The sequence below is a fragment of the Microcebus murinus genome, chromosome 23 (genome assembly GCF_040939455.1).
Source record: "Microcebus murinus isolate Inina chromosome 23, M.murinus_Inina_mat1.0, whole genome shotgun sequence".
NCBI lineage: Eukaryota > Metazoa > Chordata > Mammalia > Primates > Cheirogaleidae > Microcebus > Microcebus murinus.
In genome coordinates this window covers 12,309,201-12,327,508 of record NC_134126.1, presented here as the reverse complement: position 1 = coordinate 12,327,508, position 18,308 = coordinate 12,309,201, and the positions used below count along the sequence as shown (strand labels likewise).

At 35.1% G+C, this 18,308-nt stretch overlaps 1 protein-coding gene across 3 annotated transcripts in view; it reads right to left on the bottom strand.

Annotated features, from left to right (window-relative positions):
* Positions 1 to 2,337: 2,337 nt before the first annotated feature.
* The window catches only part of TRMT1L (tRNA methyltransferase 1L), a 42,034-nt gene continuing 26,063 nt past the window's right edge, over positions 2,338 to 18,308 (bottom strand). For 2 of the 3 annotated variants that reach the window (XM_075997022.1, XM_012736319.2), the window contains exons 11-15: positions 11,738 to 11,816; positions 9,035 to 9,201; positions 8,204 to 8,266; positions 4,865 to 4,991; positions 2,338 to 4,756 (exon numbers count right to left, since the gene is read on the bottom strand). In XM_075997022.1, the coding sequence (XP_075853137.1) occupies positions 4,504 to 4,756; positions 4,865 to 4,991; positions 8,204 to 8,266; positions 9,035 to 9,201; positions 11,738 to 11,816 (689 nt within the window). In that variant the 3' untranslated portion in view covers positions 2,338 to 4,503. The remainder of the gene's footprint in view (positions 4,757 to 4,864; positions 4,992 to 8,203; positions 8,267 to 9,034; positions 9,202 to 11,737; positions 11,817 to 18,308) is intronic. The other variant, XM_075997021.1, reaches the window with a different exon arrangement.

Sequence of the window (18,308 nt, the reverse complement as noted above, 5' to 3'; positions counted from 1 at the left end):
ACCAGGTCCACTGCCCCACTGCTCAAGGGGAAACCAATACACTGGGATAGCAGGTGTTACAGCAGAGAAATTTAATATTACAGGTGTCATGAAAGCTGGGAGGAATTTCTCAAATCCAAACCCTCAAGAATTTGAGAAAGGATTTTTAAAAATAGTTTGCAGGACAAAGGGCTAGGTGATTTGGTCTGCTGATTGGCTGGGTTCAGGGTAGACGTGGTAGAACCATGGGGGTGTAGAAGTTGTCTTCTTGTGCTGAGTCAGTTCCTGGGTGGGGGTTTCAAGAGTAGTTGAGTCAGTTCCTTGGTATGGGGCACTGGTCTTGGCCAGTCCACCAGACTGCAAGGCCTGGAAGATATCTCAAAAACTAGTCTTAGGTTTCACAAGGGCAATGTCATCTGTGGGAGTAAGGAAGAAAGCTAAGAATCTTTATGATCATCAGCTATATGACTCCTGAGTAGTAAGCAATTATAGGAAAGCAAGCTGGGGAACAATAGCTGGTTATACATATATTTTACCAATGCCTACACCTTTGCAGAGTTCAGGCCTCTACCACAGTTCCCACCTTGTGGCCCTTTATTAGTTTTATAAAGGGCAGTTACAGATCTACTGTTATAGATTATGATATAATCTGGTATAAATAGTGCTGTGTAGTACTATGTTTCATATAAACTATTACAACTAATACTCCACTTCCTAGGAAATGTTTTTACTTGGTAAATTTTATTCCTAGGTCTACTTAATCTAAAATCCTCTCTTCTCAGTCCACTTAATTTGCATAAAATTAGGTAGAAGCAGCAGTTTCGGGATAACTCATTTACAATTTACTCACATTTTAGCATTGTCTTATCTTTTCAGGAGAGCTAGGAAAAAATCTTTGGGCTGGAAGAGGGCTTGGTTCTTGCAGAGTGGGAAAGAGTGGCAGCAGAGAAGGGGATCATACGGGCGTGGTTGATGAGGCACTGTAGACAAATAAGACATTGTCTTTAGATGTTCATTCTTTGTAACCTCTTCCTGGGCTTGGGGAATTCCTTTTCCTAATGATGAAGAAACATGGAGAGTAAAACTGTGAGATGTTCACTGTTGCAGCCTAGGCAGAGACAGCTGGAAAACACAGCTTGCGCCTGCAAATTGGCAGAATCCCTATCTTGTTGGGTCTTGTGAGAGTAGAGACACTGGTGAGGAAAGAGTGATACTCTGAGAATTGAAATAAGAGTTTTAGAAACACTTGGATGAATGAGTATTCTAAATCTAAGTGATTCTAAGTAATTCTAAGTGAACCCCATAAGTGAACCACTTTAAGGTAACCTCACTGTTACCTTGGCTGATGACCCCTTAATAACATAATTTAAAAGAGTTAGCTTGCAAAAAGAAGTCCATTTGCCTTATCCTTACAATCCTTCATTGTTTCCAGGACATAGTTTGAGTCAGATCCTAACACAAAGTATAATCTAAAAGAATGCTTTTTTGGAATATATATATTGCTATATGGAGAATACCCATGGAAATAGATTCTGAGTATGTAGGATCTTAAAGGAAGTAACAATTTTAAACTGGGTTAAATTATCAATATGGGTATACCTATAGCAGAGATTCTAGCTCAGTTGTCACCTTAAACAGCTCGAAGTGGTCCTTTTTAATTGGTTGAAAGACATTTTGACTCAGCAATGGCTCATCTAAATTGGAGGTAATATGATAGAAATTCCTTGATATAATGTAGAGAAAGGAAATCAAAGACAGAAGAGGGGGAATGTTGAAGAGGATTTAATATGTGTGATCCTTTAACTAGATCCCTCATGAGAGTCTAGTTGACTCTCTTTACCACGGCATTGAAAAAGCACTAGTGAGCAGAGCACCAGCACTCTTGGAAAGCTTGCATGCCAGAGATGCCATTGGGAGATGCTTCAGTTGAAATGGACTCCTTGATTCAATGGGCATTGCCAAGACTGTATCATGTCAGAGACAAAGTAGTTCACTTAATTGCTACACTAGAAAGGTGGGCACGGTTACTAAATAAGCATTAGGACAAGATAATCAGTCTAACACAAGGTTTGGCCTTGGCTAACTGATCATGTGATTTAAAGGATCAAAATGGAAAACTGCCATGTTCCTATTTGATTTATATAACTGAAAACTATACGTCTGACTTGAGCTACTATGGTATTTCCAAGCCCTCACCCAGTTGCAGGCCTGATTTAACTGGATTCCTGGAGCCCTTTGAGAAAAGACCTTGATATAACATCCCAAGTATGCATTCATGTATCCCTTCACCTTCTACAAAGTAACCTGTGGCCATTTATTAGAGCAATTATGCAATGCAGAAAGAAATTTCTAGATCTGTTGGGATTACCGAACTGGTCTTCAGTTCTAATTTGGGGGAGCCAGAACATCACACAATTTATTCAGAGTGGAGTTTTATGGAAGTTGGTATGGAGTTGGTATGGAGTTTTGACTCAAGTCTACCACAGTGATCCCCAGTGATCCCCCGCCAAGCCAATCCCTTGATTATTTCTCCTGTTTCCCTGAGTGAATGGTTAGAGTGTTAACATAAGTAACTAGCCTATTCAAAACAATGGTTTCCTGATCTGGTTTCTTTGTTTACCAAATTTTAATGGAGGGATACAAATGAGGTCATTTTACAATGTGGTCAACATTTGCAGTGTACCAAATTACTACTATTGTCAGGGGAACAAAGTTGCTAATGTAGAACTAAATGGAATTTTTAAAGTCATTTCACTTTTAGCACTACCTTATCACAGAGTTCCAAACTATTTCCTATCAAACTTTTCTTATGAAAATCTGTCTTTACATGTGAAATTAATACACATACATATTGATATATATTTTAGATAACAGTAGTTTATGTTTCTATATTAAATTAGGCTTCTTGCATTGAATCCAACTCATCATTGATCAATATATGTCATGCTGATAAGCATTAGCAAAATTTGAGACTGATATTTAATTTAATAATATATATTAGATAATCTGAATTCTGGTTTACCTCATGGATTTATAGTGATTTTTCTTTTTTAATTACACAAACAAAAAAAAGAAGTAACTAATAACTTTATTTATATTTGTGCTTATTTATAAGTTAAAATTTTAACAAGAATTATTGAGTAGAATTTTTTATGGTCATTACAGAAACTAACTTGCATTATCTATTCCTTTTTTTTACTGAAAATGTATGATTATATTAATTGGAGAAAGAAAAAACATCCTTTTGGGAATATCCTGTAATAACACAAAGAGATTTTTCCTTATTTCTGCTAATTAATATTCTGTGTTCATCTAATCCCCATCCCCTAGATTTTTTTGTATATGTCATGGAAATGCTTTTTTCTTATGTAGTGTAATTCAATCTATCACTTGTACCCCCACTCCCACCCCAGCTTAATGGTTATAAAAAGTTACTTCCCCTCAAAAATACTTTAGGGCAAATGGATTAAATTTTTGAGACAGAACCATAAACTTTATGCCAAATCCTTTCATCTAAAATCTTAAATTTAAATGAAGCAAAAATGATATTTATTAATGGAGACAAGATTTTTTTTGCAACTAATTTTTATAGTTATGTTAGCTTGGGCTACTTACACAAAAAATTTATACAAACACACACACAAAACCCAAAAAACCAAACCAAAGAAACAAAAAAACCAACCTGCAAATCAAAAAACCCTCACTTCATAAGGTGACAAATTTTACTTCTGAGAGGTAGTACAACCAAGCAAATGAATATTGTACGTGCATTATCCAAGGTGGTACCTGAGATCACCCAACCTGTTTAATTTGTAACAAAAATTTCTCCTTTTCAGGGTTTCAGTGCTTGTGAACAACTATTATGTTAGAACAATGGTATAAATTTATTTTGACAAAATCTTGAAGTTTAGTCATCTAGACCTTAAACTTATTAAAAAATGTATTTCTATCTCAGGCAAGTATTTAGTTTTTCAAAAGCCAGAGATAAAAGATCAATGTGGGAAGAAGTATGATTTCTTAAAATGGGAACATATTTTAGCTTTCTAATCGTGAAATACATTAGTGACCTGGAAGAACACTGTTCTTCCTATTTTATTCAGAGTCATTTTAATAGGTCAAAGGCTTTACCTTCATTTTGTGCACTGTAAACAGAAAAAGAAACATCATGAATCAGTTTAAGTAGAGATGTGATTAAGAATGGCAAAAGATGGATTCCACAATGTACATAAAATTCCAAACACTTCACATGTGAAAAATTTCCAAATTATTAAGCAGTAGGGTGATCTCAGAAACTTGGCTTCATATAAAATGGTTCCATTAAAATTTTAAGTTTTCTTTAAAATAAGAAAAACTTGAAAAAGCAAAGCTCCCAAACCAGCTAAGTTAGAAACTAATTTTCTTAATGAAAACAATACTGTTTTTTATTTTTACACCACTGAATTGAAAGAATAGAAAAAGAACTAGCGTTGGTATAGAGAACGATTAGGCCATCTATACAGACACCTGAGAAGAAATTTTCTACGTTTACCATCTTCTGCAGCCACTTGCTTCTGCTTTGTCATTCACTGACATTTCAACCCGGTCAGTTACTGTATCGTCGGAAGCTGACTGGCCATGGCTCTCTGACTGTCCTCCAGTGTAGGTGGGCGTGCTGTACTTTAAAAGGATAGATTTAAACTGCATCAGAGGTGCATCTGTACGAACACCCATTGGGTCAAAATGAGTTCGGCTCACTCGAAAGCCTGCTTGAGACAGATAGCACAAAAACTTTTTTAACCTGCAATGAGGAAAGGAAAAAATATAATTAGGATCTTGTATTTTTATTTAAATCACAGTATTATTAAAATACAAAATAAAACACTTTGCCATTCACTGGCTACCTTACTTTGGCATGTTCATTCCTTTAATGCTGTGTCTGTGGATGTTATAATAAAAGGGAGGATGTTCAGTACTGACATCAGTCTTTTGCTTCTTGGCTAAAGTTGTAATCATTTCATTACTTTTTCTCTTTCCTGAAACACATACAAACATACAAGTTAGCATTCCCTTAAAACTTACAAGCCAAATACTTCCATAACTATATATTGTCTCAAGTTTAAACCTCTCATACCATTTCAACCTATCTATCAAATCTTAATTCTTACAATAAGATAATTTATTCCAGATATTTTCACTGTTCTTCACTCATGTAATTTTAATATTTAACTCTTGGATGAGTTAGAACTTCCTTTCCACCTTCTTAAACTTCAAGTCACGACTCTATTTCCAGTTCCTATAGGAAGTCATTTATGAATTCTGGGCCAATCACTTCAGAGATTTCATTATTGTTAATACCACACTAATCAGAGCTTGATTAAATTCTGTCATTTTTGTCCTTTCTTGCTTCATGTATGTAGGTCTTTCATGCATGTAAACCCTTTCTCCCCAAATTATACTGTAAGTTCTTGAGGATAATGTCCTTCATTTTTATGCCTCTACTCCCTACTAAGTACCCAATATTGGATATATAGTGGGTTTTCAGTGAACACAAAGAAAAACACCACCAAAAAAATCTCAAAAGCTTGAATACAAAAACTGACAAAGGTACAATGTATGGTCTCATTGCCTACTTTCTCACCACGGTACTTAGTCTTTCCATTTTAAGTGAAAGGAGGATAGCACATTACTATAAACTACCATGTGAGAGTTGTATTTAATTCCTACTAGTTTTGAGCCAGGGGCTTCATGAAGCAAAACCTGAGCAAAACCCTGCAGATGGTTCATGAAAATCTTATTTGTTGATTTTCTTATTGTTACAATTAATATTGACAAATTAATTCTAAAAACGTGGATTAAATGAACGGAAGTCAACATATTTTATTTTTCACTAAATTAGAAAGGATTGTTTTGTTTTTGACGTTTTTATTCTATTTTCATAATAAAATACCATGGCCTGAAGGAATTTTTTTCTTTTTTTAGTGTGGCAGTCAATGTGCTAGCCAGTAAGATTCTAAGAATATATCCTTCTAAAAATCACAAAGTGATTCTAGGAATGTATCCTTCTAAAAATCACAAAATAATTGAGATATCCAATATTATAATGAGATTTTGCCTGAATGTTCAACCCTTGATTATTTATATATGGATACTATGGTCAAATTTTATTTATTCAGGAAAAGCAATTAGCATTTGCTTAAGCAGAAGTATTCAGAAGGCAAATTTCGTGCATGAAATGATTAATTACATTCAAAAATAAATATAAATTACTGTTGAATTGTTACCTTTTTACATAAAAATAAAAACCAAAAATGTCAACTTGGGACATATCCATTAAGTCAGATAAAATTTGACTATACCCTTGCATGAAGTCTAACAAGACACTCAGTGAAAGGCTATATACCCAGATTTAGTAAAAGGTCTAGGAAAGTCTGAGACAAAAATGTCTGACATAATACCTTAATAGTGACTATCGTCAGCAGTATGGATTTTTTTGCTTGGTATTTTCTATCATGGAAGATTTTATGTGTTGATAGACCAGTCTAAGAATAATCACATAATGTTACAGTTATAGAAGAGCCCATGGAGATTAGTCTAATTTTCTTAATTTATATATAAGAAAGGCTCAGAAATTTTAAATAATTTTAAAACTTATTTATGTTTTACTTTATTCTAAAAAGAATTTAAGACAATTCTGCTGAAGGTGAGGGACCTAGCTGTGGTTACATAACTAATAACACAATGAAATAGAATGAAGCTCTTAAATCTGTGCTCTTTATAATACATCATAATGCCTCTTTTATTTTTTCCCACCAGAGAAACTAAGTGGAATATATCATTTTAAGTGATTTGGATGTTAACAAACTAGTTGAAGATGCGACATGAACAAAACTGCTGGAAAGAGCATACAGTAATTAAACCATATACTATTAACAAGAGTTTAAGATTCCTTCTCTTTGAATGTCAACACTAAACTGTTAAGCAACAAATACAAAATTACAGCTCGTAATTACAGGTCACTACTTTTTCAACTTTAACATTGTCTATATTCTTTTTACCTGTATTAAAAACACATGTGAAATCTAAAGTTGTTTTTTTTTTTGAGACAGAGAATCTCACTCTGTTGCCCGGGCTAGAGTGCCATGGCATCAGCCTAGTTCACAGCAACCTCAAACTCCTGGGCTCATGTGATCTTTCTGCCTCAGCCTCCCGAGTAGCTGGGACTATAGGCATGTGCCACCATGCCTGGCTGATTTTTAGTTGTCCAGCTAATTTCTTTCTATTTTTTTTTCAGTAGAGACAGGGTCTCGATCTTGCTCAGGCTGGCCTTGAACTCCTGAGCTCAAATGATCTGCCCGCCTCAGCCTCCCAGAGTGCTAGGATTACAGGTATGATAAAGTTGTTTTTAAAAAATAAAACAAAACCTTAGACATTAAGGTACTGAGAATTGTAACACCCTTTTGATATGAATTTGCAATGTCTAATACAACTATATTTCAAAGTATATGCATATCCTAAATAAAAAAGGTCATATAAATCTTATGGCTGAGAATAGAGTCTTCTGGTTAATCAAATGGAATTGCTATAAATCATATATTGATGAGCATTTTTTTTTTTTTTTGAGACAGAGTCTCACTTTGTTGCCCAGGCTAGAGTAAGTGCCGTGGAGTCAGCCTGGCTCACAGCAACCTCAATCTCCTGGGCTCAGCAATCCTTCTGCCTCAGCCTCCCGAGTAGCTGGGACTACAGGCATGTGCCACCATGCCGGGCTAATTTTTTGTATATATATATTTTTAGTTGGTCAATTAATTTCTTTCTATTTTTATGGTAGAGACGGGGTCTCGCTCAGGCTGGTTTTGAACTCCTGACCTTGAGCAATCTGCCCGCCTCGGCCTCCCAGAGTGCTAGGATTACAGGCGTGAGCCACCACGCCCAGCCTTGATGAGCATTTTTTATAAGAATTAGCATACTGATTTTGAGTCACATGGTTCCTCAAGGTTATATAATTCTTTCAAGGGGATCGCTGTATATTACAGATGTGAAAAGAACATGTTAACAGAAAATCTGAACTGTATGAATGCTGATAAACAAGTTTTACTATAGTTTTGTTGTCAGCATATGATGAAAATGTATTTTTAAGTGGGCTACCAAGGCAAACTTTTCTCTTCCTACCCTTCTGCTACATGCCTTTTTGCTCTGATACATACATACTTACATTTATAAACATACATATAATATACATACATACCTTGTGCAATGTAATTATCTGTTGTGGTATCATCTGTAGTTTTAATAACTACACCATTTTCTTCTAAAGTAAAAACAAATGGGAAAGTAAAATACTTTAGAATGACATCAAACAATAATTCAAAGTTTAAATAAAAGTTTATGAAATTCCACCCACAGTGCCTTTATGAATACACAAGAGATTATGTGGCCAAAGCAGGCTACATGAATTATATTTTTTTTAACTCTCTATAATAACAGCTTCTTCTAATTATGAAAATACTAGGATGTTAATAGGCTCACTCCTGTATCAGTAACTAGATAAAACTACAAAAGCCTATGTAGGTTTCTTTTAAGGAGAAAAAAAAACTTAGCTTTAGTGAGTGATAAATATAAATCTAGTTTCTGTGTCTCAAAGACATTACCAAAATTTTTGGTCACATCACTCTTAGAATTACCTAAGGTTTCTCTTTCTAGAAAGCAGATGTAGAGTAATAAAATCACAAAAGACTTTTAGTTTTTTTTAATCTAGTAGAATTTAAAACAAAAAAAGGGAGATTATCTTAATAAAATCATATTAATTTCTGGCCTCTGAGTATAAACCTGAAGAAAACTATGCAATTAAAAAAAGCTGTTTTCATCCAAAACCAAGTAGGTTAAAAAAAGAAAAAGAAAAAAAAAAAAAAAAAAAAAAAGCTGTTAACAACTAGATTATAATTAGATTCATCAGAGAGGATTTACTTAAAGCACACTATTATATTGCCTCTGATTATAACATCATATAAAGATTAAAAGGATACAGTATTTTTGATAACCAATTTATACACTAGTAAGCTAGGCTTCAATTTGTCACCTTGCTTGTTGAGATTTGAAGGTGCATGAATTGAAAACTGACTTTGAGGAGTACACTCTGATTCAAAGATTAATGTCTTTATTAGGGTTTGAATGTCATCTAAACCATGGTGAAGAGATTCAAACAGCATTCTTTTGAGGAATCCAGTATTGAAAAGGGAACTTGACCTGAAAAGAAAAGAATATATAGAGAATAATTGGGTTTGAGAAATGTTTATTTTCTTAAAAAAAAGTCTCCATAATTTAACCACAACTAAGATATATAATTCATTATAGGACAGAGTAACACTGAAATTTAAAAAGAATTTATGATTTAATTAAAACATTTTAATTTTCTATTTGCCTACTCCTTTTTATCATGTCAGTTTCTAAACTATTCAGATTAGTCAAGGAAATTGCATTCATGTTAAATTAGCAAGAATTCTCCTGCTATGTCATATGATGACCAAAAAAAAAAGAAATGAACAACAATTTATGGAGCCCTCATAAGGTGTGAATACAGTGGCACACAGGGGATGTGTAGAGGATATACCAAAATGTAAAATACAATGTTGACCCTATAAAAGCCTAATCCAGACAAGATCTCAACAGGAAAATAGTGTAATGCTGGGGTTTTCACAATGTACATTCCAGTCAGTAATAGCAAATATTAATTCTAGTGTGTCTATGGTGGTGGGTAGAGTGGGAGGAGACATATATGAAAATTACATCTGGTTCAAAAGTTGCCCAGGGGTGAATCTGATATGCTTCCCATTTGAGAATCACAGGTATAATGGAAAAAAATATGAAATTCTGAGTCAGATAAACCTGGATTCCAATCCTGGTTTTACTATTACCAGCTATATAATCTTGAGTAATTACTGCTTTTGAGTGACATATTCCTCATCATGAAATGGAAAATAAAGCTTCTCTAAAACACTTGCTAGGGGATTAAATGAAATAGCATATGTACAATGCCTATTACAAAGTATATCCTCAAAGAATGGTAGCTATTATTATTAATTATTAGGGTTAGCAAATATATATGAAAGGACATATGATTTTATTTTTATTTTTATTTTTTTTATTTATTTTTTTTAAGGCTGGTCAAGTGGAGCAGTGGGAGTGGAGAAGGAACAAAGGAATCTGTAACTGGTTGTGATCAATTAGTTGTAAACACCACTGCACTCGGACCAACCTTGATTTTAAAGTTTCAAAATGGGGGAATCAATGTAATGGGGGATCAATGTACTAAAGAGAATTTAGAAATTATTTTGGGTTGAAGCGCTAAAGAGACACTTCAAAAATGAAGTACAATTTGAATTGGGGGTGTGAGAGAGGGGGAAGGTATCTAGATGACAGTAAAGACATGAACAATAGCTTTGAGTAAGGAAATCTAATAAGGCATGACTAAGAACTCAGCCCTGAAAGTCAGCAAACCTAAGTTCTGGCCCTGACTATGCTAATAACTAATTTTCTTGGTCAGTTTTAGCAATCACTTAAAAACAATATGCTATAATTTCCTCATCTGTAAATCTCTTACAGATTACATATGCTCCCATCATACAAACCTATCTTTTCCCAAGCACCCTTTGCTAGGATTTCTCAGAGCTAGGTCAGCATCAGCAAATGTCCTCTCTGAGGGGTCAGGGCAATCATTTCAAGTTACCAGCAGCAATAAATGAAGAGGTAAAGAAGAAAGAAAAGTAGTATTTCTATATCACTGATATGTTGGGCTAGAAAATCTTCCTTCTGGAGCCAGCAACCTGTTATTCTTAATTTCCTCAGTTCTGACATCTGTGAGTAGGATCAATGTTATAGCTTATCTGCAATGTTATAGCTTATCTCTTACAGGTAAGAGAGAACTAGAAGGTAAGGCTGACTAGGTCATTCTTAACCTAAGAGCATTTACATAGGATGAAGATAATATAATGGGCATCAGCAGAAACATAATTATCATTTGGGTCAATTTCTAGGCTTAATAGATGGCTAAGCCTTGATCTTGTAAAGTAGCGTGGAAGAAAGAAATTTGCAATAATTCTTGTCATAGTGCTGTTAGGAATCTCAAATTTCTACAAACATCTTCAGTAACAAACAAGCTTAAGGTAAGGATTTTGATTACAAACAATTTAACTTTAAGGCATTAAAAACACAGTAACTTTCCATTGTATACATATATCAAAAAAAAAAAAAAAAGAAAAAAGAAAAAAACCAAAACACAGTAACTTGTTACCAATGATACAGAAGCACACATATATCAAATATTTGCAGTTGTGTCCTAACCTAAACAGCTTCAACTAAAACAAAGGCAGATACTTTTACATGCCCTTCTCACTTAAAAATTAATTCCTCTAAGCCCTTTCATATTAGTTGTGTCATCTATAAAAAGTTATTGCAATTATTTTACAATCACATCTTAGCTCTACAAGGATCAAATGAAAAAAGTCTCTTTCTTACTATTTGGAAATGAATTATGTAGTTTGCAGAGCATTCAGACCTCTTTCACCCCACTGCCTTTTTAGCTTTGTCACAAACTAGGGTGCATAATGGTAGAGAAAAATTTGAAAATAAAAAACATCTCAGGTTCACAGGGGGAGAGTATTCATAAATATTTGCCTAGACTTTAAAATTGAATCTAAATTTGCTTGTCTTCTACCACATAGTCAAAAGTCAGCAATCAATATATACATCAATTTTGAATATGTTATTATGCTTAGGCACATACCAGAGAGGTCCAAGTTCTATTGCTGTCTTTCCAGGCATACTTCCGTGACAGTTACAGGGCAGTTGTCTATATGGGTTTTCTGCAAAAAGATAATAACAAGAGTAATGACCAAGGAGAAGTGACTAATATAAATAACAGATATTGTTATATTAATAACAATTTGCAGCTACTATACACGAGGATCTACTATTTGCCAGGTAGTACGCAATGTATTTTATACATATTTTAAAATTTAAATCCTTACAGCTCTCTAAAGTATTGCTAAAATCTCAGTTATACAGATCAGGGGATTAAAGCTTCAGAGAGATTGTGGAAATCCATGTCAAATGGCTTAGTAGAGGCATAACTGATATTAGGTTTTAGTTACTATACTACATGAAATAATGTAATAAGGAGAAAGTCTTGTGAAGTCCCAAAGACACCCATGTTTTAAAATTTACTGATTGGGGTATAATTTATGTGCAATAAAATATATACATTTTATGTAACCAACATCCCAATCAAAATATAGCCCCCCTCCCTTTTTTTTTCCAGACAGAGTCTCACTCTGTTGCCCCAGGTAGAGTACAGTGGCATCATGATAGCTCACAGCAACCTCCAAGTCTTGGGCTCAAGTGATCCTCTTGCCTCAGCCTCCTGAGTAGCTGAGACTACAAGCACATGCCATGAAGCCTGGCTAATTTTTCTGTTTTTAGTAGAGATGGAGTCTTACTCTTGCTCAGGCTGGTCTTGAACTCCTGAGCTAAAGCAACCCTTCCACCTTGGCCTCCCAGAGTGCTAGGATTATAGGCCTGAGCCATTGCACCCAGCTGATATTTCTTGTAAGTTAATTTTTCTGCACTTGGGAAGAAAATGAGTTATTTTATTATCTAGGCTTGATTTATATTCAGCCCCTCAAAATGTAGCCTAGAAGAATCTAATTCAGATTAAAGGGTAATGAAAGGCCTGATATAATCACAAGGAAATTGGGATAAGTACTAGCACTATTCTTAGTTTCCAAAATAGGGCAATATTCTACTATGGGACTTTTAAATTCATTCAAAGTATAAACAGCCATTTATTATTATTATTATTGTTATTATTATTTTTGAGATAGGGTCTTGCTCTGGTGCTAGTCTTGTAGTGGTGTCATCAGAGCTCACTGTAGCCCCCAACTCCTGGGCTCAAGTGACCCTCTTGCTTCAGCCTCTTGAGTAGCTGGGACTACAGGTATGCACCACTATGCATGGCTAATTTTTTATTTTTTGTAGAGACAAGGTCTCGCTATTGCAGGCTGGTCTCTGAATTCCCGGGCTCAAGTGATGCTCCTGCATCAGCCTCCCAAAGTGCTGGGATTAGGCATGAATCACCACACCCAACCCAAATAGGCATTTTAAATCAGAAACTCTAACTTCCCTGATTCCAGGCTATTCCTGAGTTGATGATTCACTTTCTTAGAATGGCCTGATCTGATCAATCACTCCTAGATAAATCCAGAACCGAGGATTATAGTGGCAGGAATATAAGTCTATTAGACTCTTGCTATCTGATAATATCACTGTATTATTTAAAGCAATTAAGTGGTATAATGCATAGTTGTAAGATCTTATTTTTTTTTTTTTTTTTTTTTTTTTTGAGACAGAGTCTCACTTTGTTGCCCGGGCTAGAGTGAGTGCCGTGGCGTCAGCCTAGCTCACAGCAACCTCAAACTCCTGGGCTCCAGTGATCCTTCTGCCTCAGCCTCCCAGGTAGCTGGGACTACAGGCATGTGCCACCATGCCCGGCTAATTTTTATATATATATATCAGTTGGCCAATTAATTTCTTTCTATTTATAGTAGAGACGGGGTCTCGCTCAGGCTGGTTTTGAACTCCTGACCTTGAGCAATCCGCCCGCCTCGGCCTCCCAAGAGCTAGGATTACAGGCGTGAGCCACAGCGCCCGGCCTTGTAAGATCTTATTTTAGATTTACTTAAAAGTGTCAATCGCTGTTTGCTCCTAGGCCTACTTTTCTGTATTATTAAACTCTAAGCCTTAATGGAAGGATGTGGTTATCATTGACATTAGCTTTGCTGAGAACTATATTCCTCAAACATTATGAATATACTAGAGAAGTCTTCTCTTGAATGGTTAAATAGCTAAACTACAAATACTTACAGGCAGTCACCATCCAACTCAAGACGGTGATTTATACTATGGTTCTGTTAGTTACACCCACTTACCACAGGCAGACAGCATACACATGAATTTATATTAGTCAGTTTGTGTCCTCATGTACTTTGAAAAATACAACCATCATACAAACCTGTCTTTTCCCAAGCCCATTTGCTAGGACTTCTCAGATCTAGGTCAGCATCAGCAAATTTCCTCTCTGAGAGGCCAGGGCTCTCTCATTTCAAGATACCATCAACAAAAAATAAAGAGGCAAAGAAGAAAGAGCATTTCCGTATCACTGGTATATAAACCAAGAAGGCAATTCCAGATGAGGAATTTAAAAATATTCTGAAACTTATATTTAAACACAATAGCTTAAATAAATACTTTATTTCTGCTGTTTCTTAAAGTTTAATTAAAATGAGAGCAAAGAATAAAAATTAAACCACAAGGATAAACAAAATGGGATGCGGGGTAACAAAAGTGAGAGATGCTAATAAAATTTTAGAAGTAGGAATCAGATACACAATGGGATAACAGATTTAACAGACCCCAAAAAGCTAAAGCTTAATCCTGAAATGGATAGATGGACAACCAACAAAATAGCAAGCCCATTAGTGCTGATGGACCATGAAAAACTCTTGAGAATTAAAGGTACTGATTATTTTTAAAGATGAGTATAGGGTGTATTACAAAAAAAGAGGCCTAGTTAAACATTTTTAAAGGACTCAATTAGGACTCACAGATCTTCTTCTATGATATACACCATCAGGCTTTTGTGTCTTCCCAACTCAAAAGATGAAGTTAATCTTTGGTGAGGCTGAACTATTGAGGACCTAGAACCAGAGGCTTTAGTCATAGGTGAGGAGATCCATGACAGCAGAGAGATTAGAAAAAAATCTGCATAAATGGTAAGACCTTCCAGTCTCTGTCCCTAATGTAGCTCTCCGAGAGCTGACAGAATATTGGTCAATTCCCCTCCAGAAAAATTTACCAATCTAAGAGAAAAGACCTATATGTGTATTTACATGTGGGGGTCTCCTAGTAAAAAAGCAGACTGTTTATCTATCAGTTTATAAGTCCGCTCCAAGTACTTCCAAAAACTTTTCAATGTGGACAACCAAAGACCACCAGACATTTGCTATTTACTATGACAGATAGAGAACAAAATTACAAAACAGAAAAAGAAGTAGGAAACAGAAGAACTGAACAAAAAAAACAGTAACAATACAAAAATAAACAAATAAACAAAACCCCCTATCCTCCCCTAGATAGAAAATATACCAAGCTATCATTAATTCTTACAGAGGACTACCCTGAAACAAGAATAGGACAAAAAATGGAAAAATGAGAAAATATGAAGCAACTCTTAGGTATGAACAAAATATGCCAAATTTAAATAGAAAAATTCAAAAATAAAAATCAATAAAATATCCTATAAAGTAGAACTGTCAAAGAAATGAAAAGCAGAGATATTAAAAAAGAATCAGAGGATCAATCTAGAAGATCAAATATAACTAAAAGTAGTTTCTGAAAGAGTGAATAGATATAATTTGAGGAGAAAATTGTCAAAGAAATAATACAAACAAAATTTCTGAGTGCTGAAGAACTCAAGTTTCTGACTTAAAAGAAATGAATTTAAAAAGATGAATTCATACACATATTAGCATAAAATTATTTTATAATATTGGGTAAAGAAGAGATATTTTAAGAGCATTCAGAGAGAAAATAAAGGACTAGACAGAGAAACAACAGTAGACTTCTTTTTGGAGTCTAGAAGAAAATGGAATAATACCTTGAACATTCTGAGGAAAAACAATTTCCAACCTAGACTTCTATACTTGGCCATGCAATCCTTTTCAGGTATCTACAGGAAAAAGTGGTCACTCAAAATGAGGAAATAAACAAGCAAAGTAGAAAAATACATAGGATCCAAGATATGAAATTTATCACAAAAAGAAAGCCAAAGAAAATTTTCTAAATGATGGTTGTTCCCTTGGACAACAACTTGAAGCAAACCTAGAAAACAAACAACTCAAACTAGAACAGAAGGACTGTCTCAGGGGAGTGAAAATGGAATCCAAAGATGACCTCATGTGCTTAACTATACTGAAGGGAGCACTGAAATTGTAGCACAGAGTTTATGGATGGATTATAATAAGTACAAAAAAAGGTAACAAAAAAGCAAATTCCAGTGTTATCAAAGAGTTGTATAACAAAGGAAATATTATAGCATATGATATGGTTCATCTGTGTTACAGCAGCCTTCTAAGATGAGCAGCAATGATCCCTCTGTCTCCTGGTATTCATACCCTTGTGTAATCCCCTCCCCCTGAGTGAGCACTAGAGCCAGAGACAAATTTCTATCAAACTAGAATATGGCAAAAGTGATGGCATATTACCTAGAGATTAGGTTACAGAATACCTCTTTCTGTCTTGCTTATGTGTGCATGGGCGCTCTCTCTTGCTTGCTTTCTCTCTCTCTCTGGTTCTTGCTTGCTCCTTTTGATGAAGCAAGCTACCATGTTGTGAGCTGCTGTATGAAGAGGACTATATGACATGAAACTGAGGGCACCTCTAGAACAGCCAGTAAGGTCTTCAGTCTAAGAACCTACAAGAACCTGAATCCTGCAACAACCACAAAAGTGAGCTTGGAAGCAGACTCTTCCCCAGTAAAGCTTTGGGATGACTGCAGCCCTGGCCAACACCTTGATTTGTGGCCTGGTGAGACCCTGAGCTAGTTTACTCAGTTAAGTCATGCCTAGATTCTTCACTAACAGAAACTATAAGATAATAAATATTGTTTTAAGCCACTAAGTTGTGGAGTAATTTGTAAAGCAACAGATAATACAATTTATGATCAATATTTACATATTTATAAATATTAAACACTAAATATTGATTTAGTCAAATGTACAGAGGGGAAGACCATGCATGTGACTGGGTTGGTTTAAGAAGCTAAATACTCTTCTTCCATGAAGGAAAGTTAGAAGTAATATAGGCATGCTGTTTAGAAATATGGATATAAAAATTAGAAGAAACAGCTATGAGATTTTAACTGGTTAGTTTAGGGAGTCAGGCAGAGATCATTATTTTATTAATAAGACTTTTGGAACTATTTGATTTTTTAAAGTATGTGTTACAAATTGATAAAAATTCTGAGAGATGATTTCTTTGAAGGGCATATTCAATACTCTATAAGTTTTGTATGACTGTAAACAAAATGCAAAAACAAACCATACTGCTTTATAGTTATTATCAAGTCAAAAATTCCTTAAAATGTTTGATTTAAAAAAACTACAAGCTAGAGTCCTAAATTATAAAGCAACATGAAGGACTTTGGGTAGAGACAGAAATACGTTAGATTTTTATGGATTCAGGATCAAATTCAAGCAAGTGTGTACTGAGTTTAGTTTACTTGCTGATATTGTAAAACAATAACACCATCAGTAACACTGGGGTATAAAGTAAGTTGGGTATTTTTCTGATGTTTTTTTTTTTAACTGAGGTGAAATTCACAAAGCTGGTAACTTTTTAAACACTGAAGATGCCTATTTATTACATAAAAGAAAACTGAAGAAAAAATAAATAGGAAACTATACATCATTAAATCAATTTCCCATTTATAGAGGAGGACCAGAATGTTTCAAAGTTTCATCAAAGATATTCATGAAAATCTACTTCATTCATCTATCATCCATCCATCTATCTATCTATCTATCTATCTATCTATCTATCTATCTATCTATCTATCTATCTATCTATCTATCTATCTATCTATCTGAGACAGGGTCTCACTCTGTTGCCCAGGCTGGCATGCAGTGGTGTCATCATAGCTCACTGTAAGTAACCTCAAACTCCTGGGCTCAAGCGATCTTTCTACTTCAGCCTCCTGAGGAGCTGGGACTACAGGCTCATGCCACCACACCTGGCTAATTTTTCTATTTTTTTTGTAGAGACAGGATTTCACTATGTTGCTCAGGCTGGTCTTAAATTCCTGGCCATAAGTGATCCTCCTGCCTTGGCTTCCCAAAGTGCTAGGATTATAGGTGTGAGCCACTGCACCTGGCCAAAAATCTATATTTTAAAAAGCCAGAGGATATTATCTAACTCTTCTGATTCTGTTGCATTAAAAACAAGATTGAGGCCAGGCACATGGCTCACACCTATAATCCTAGCACTCTGGGAGGCCGAGGCGGTAGGATTGCTCAAGGTCAGGAGTTCGAAACCAGCCTGAGCAAGAGTGAGACCCCATCTCTACTAAAAAAATAGAAGGAAATTAATTGGCCAACTAAAAATATATATATAAAAAATTAGCTGGACATGGTGGCGCATGCCTGTAGTCCCAGCTACTTGGGAGGCTGAGGCAGTAGGATTGCTTGAGCCCAAGGAGTTTGAGGTTGCTGTGAGCTAGGCTGACGCCATGGTACTCTAGCCCA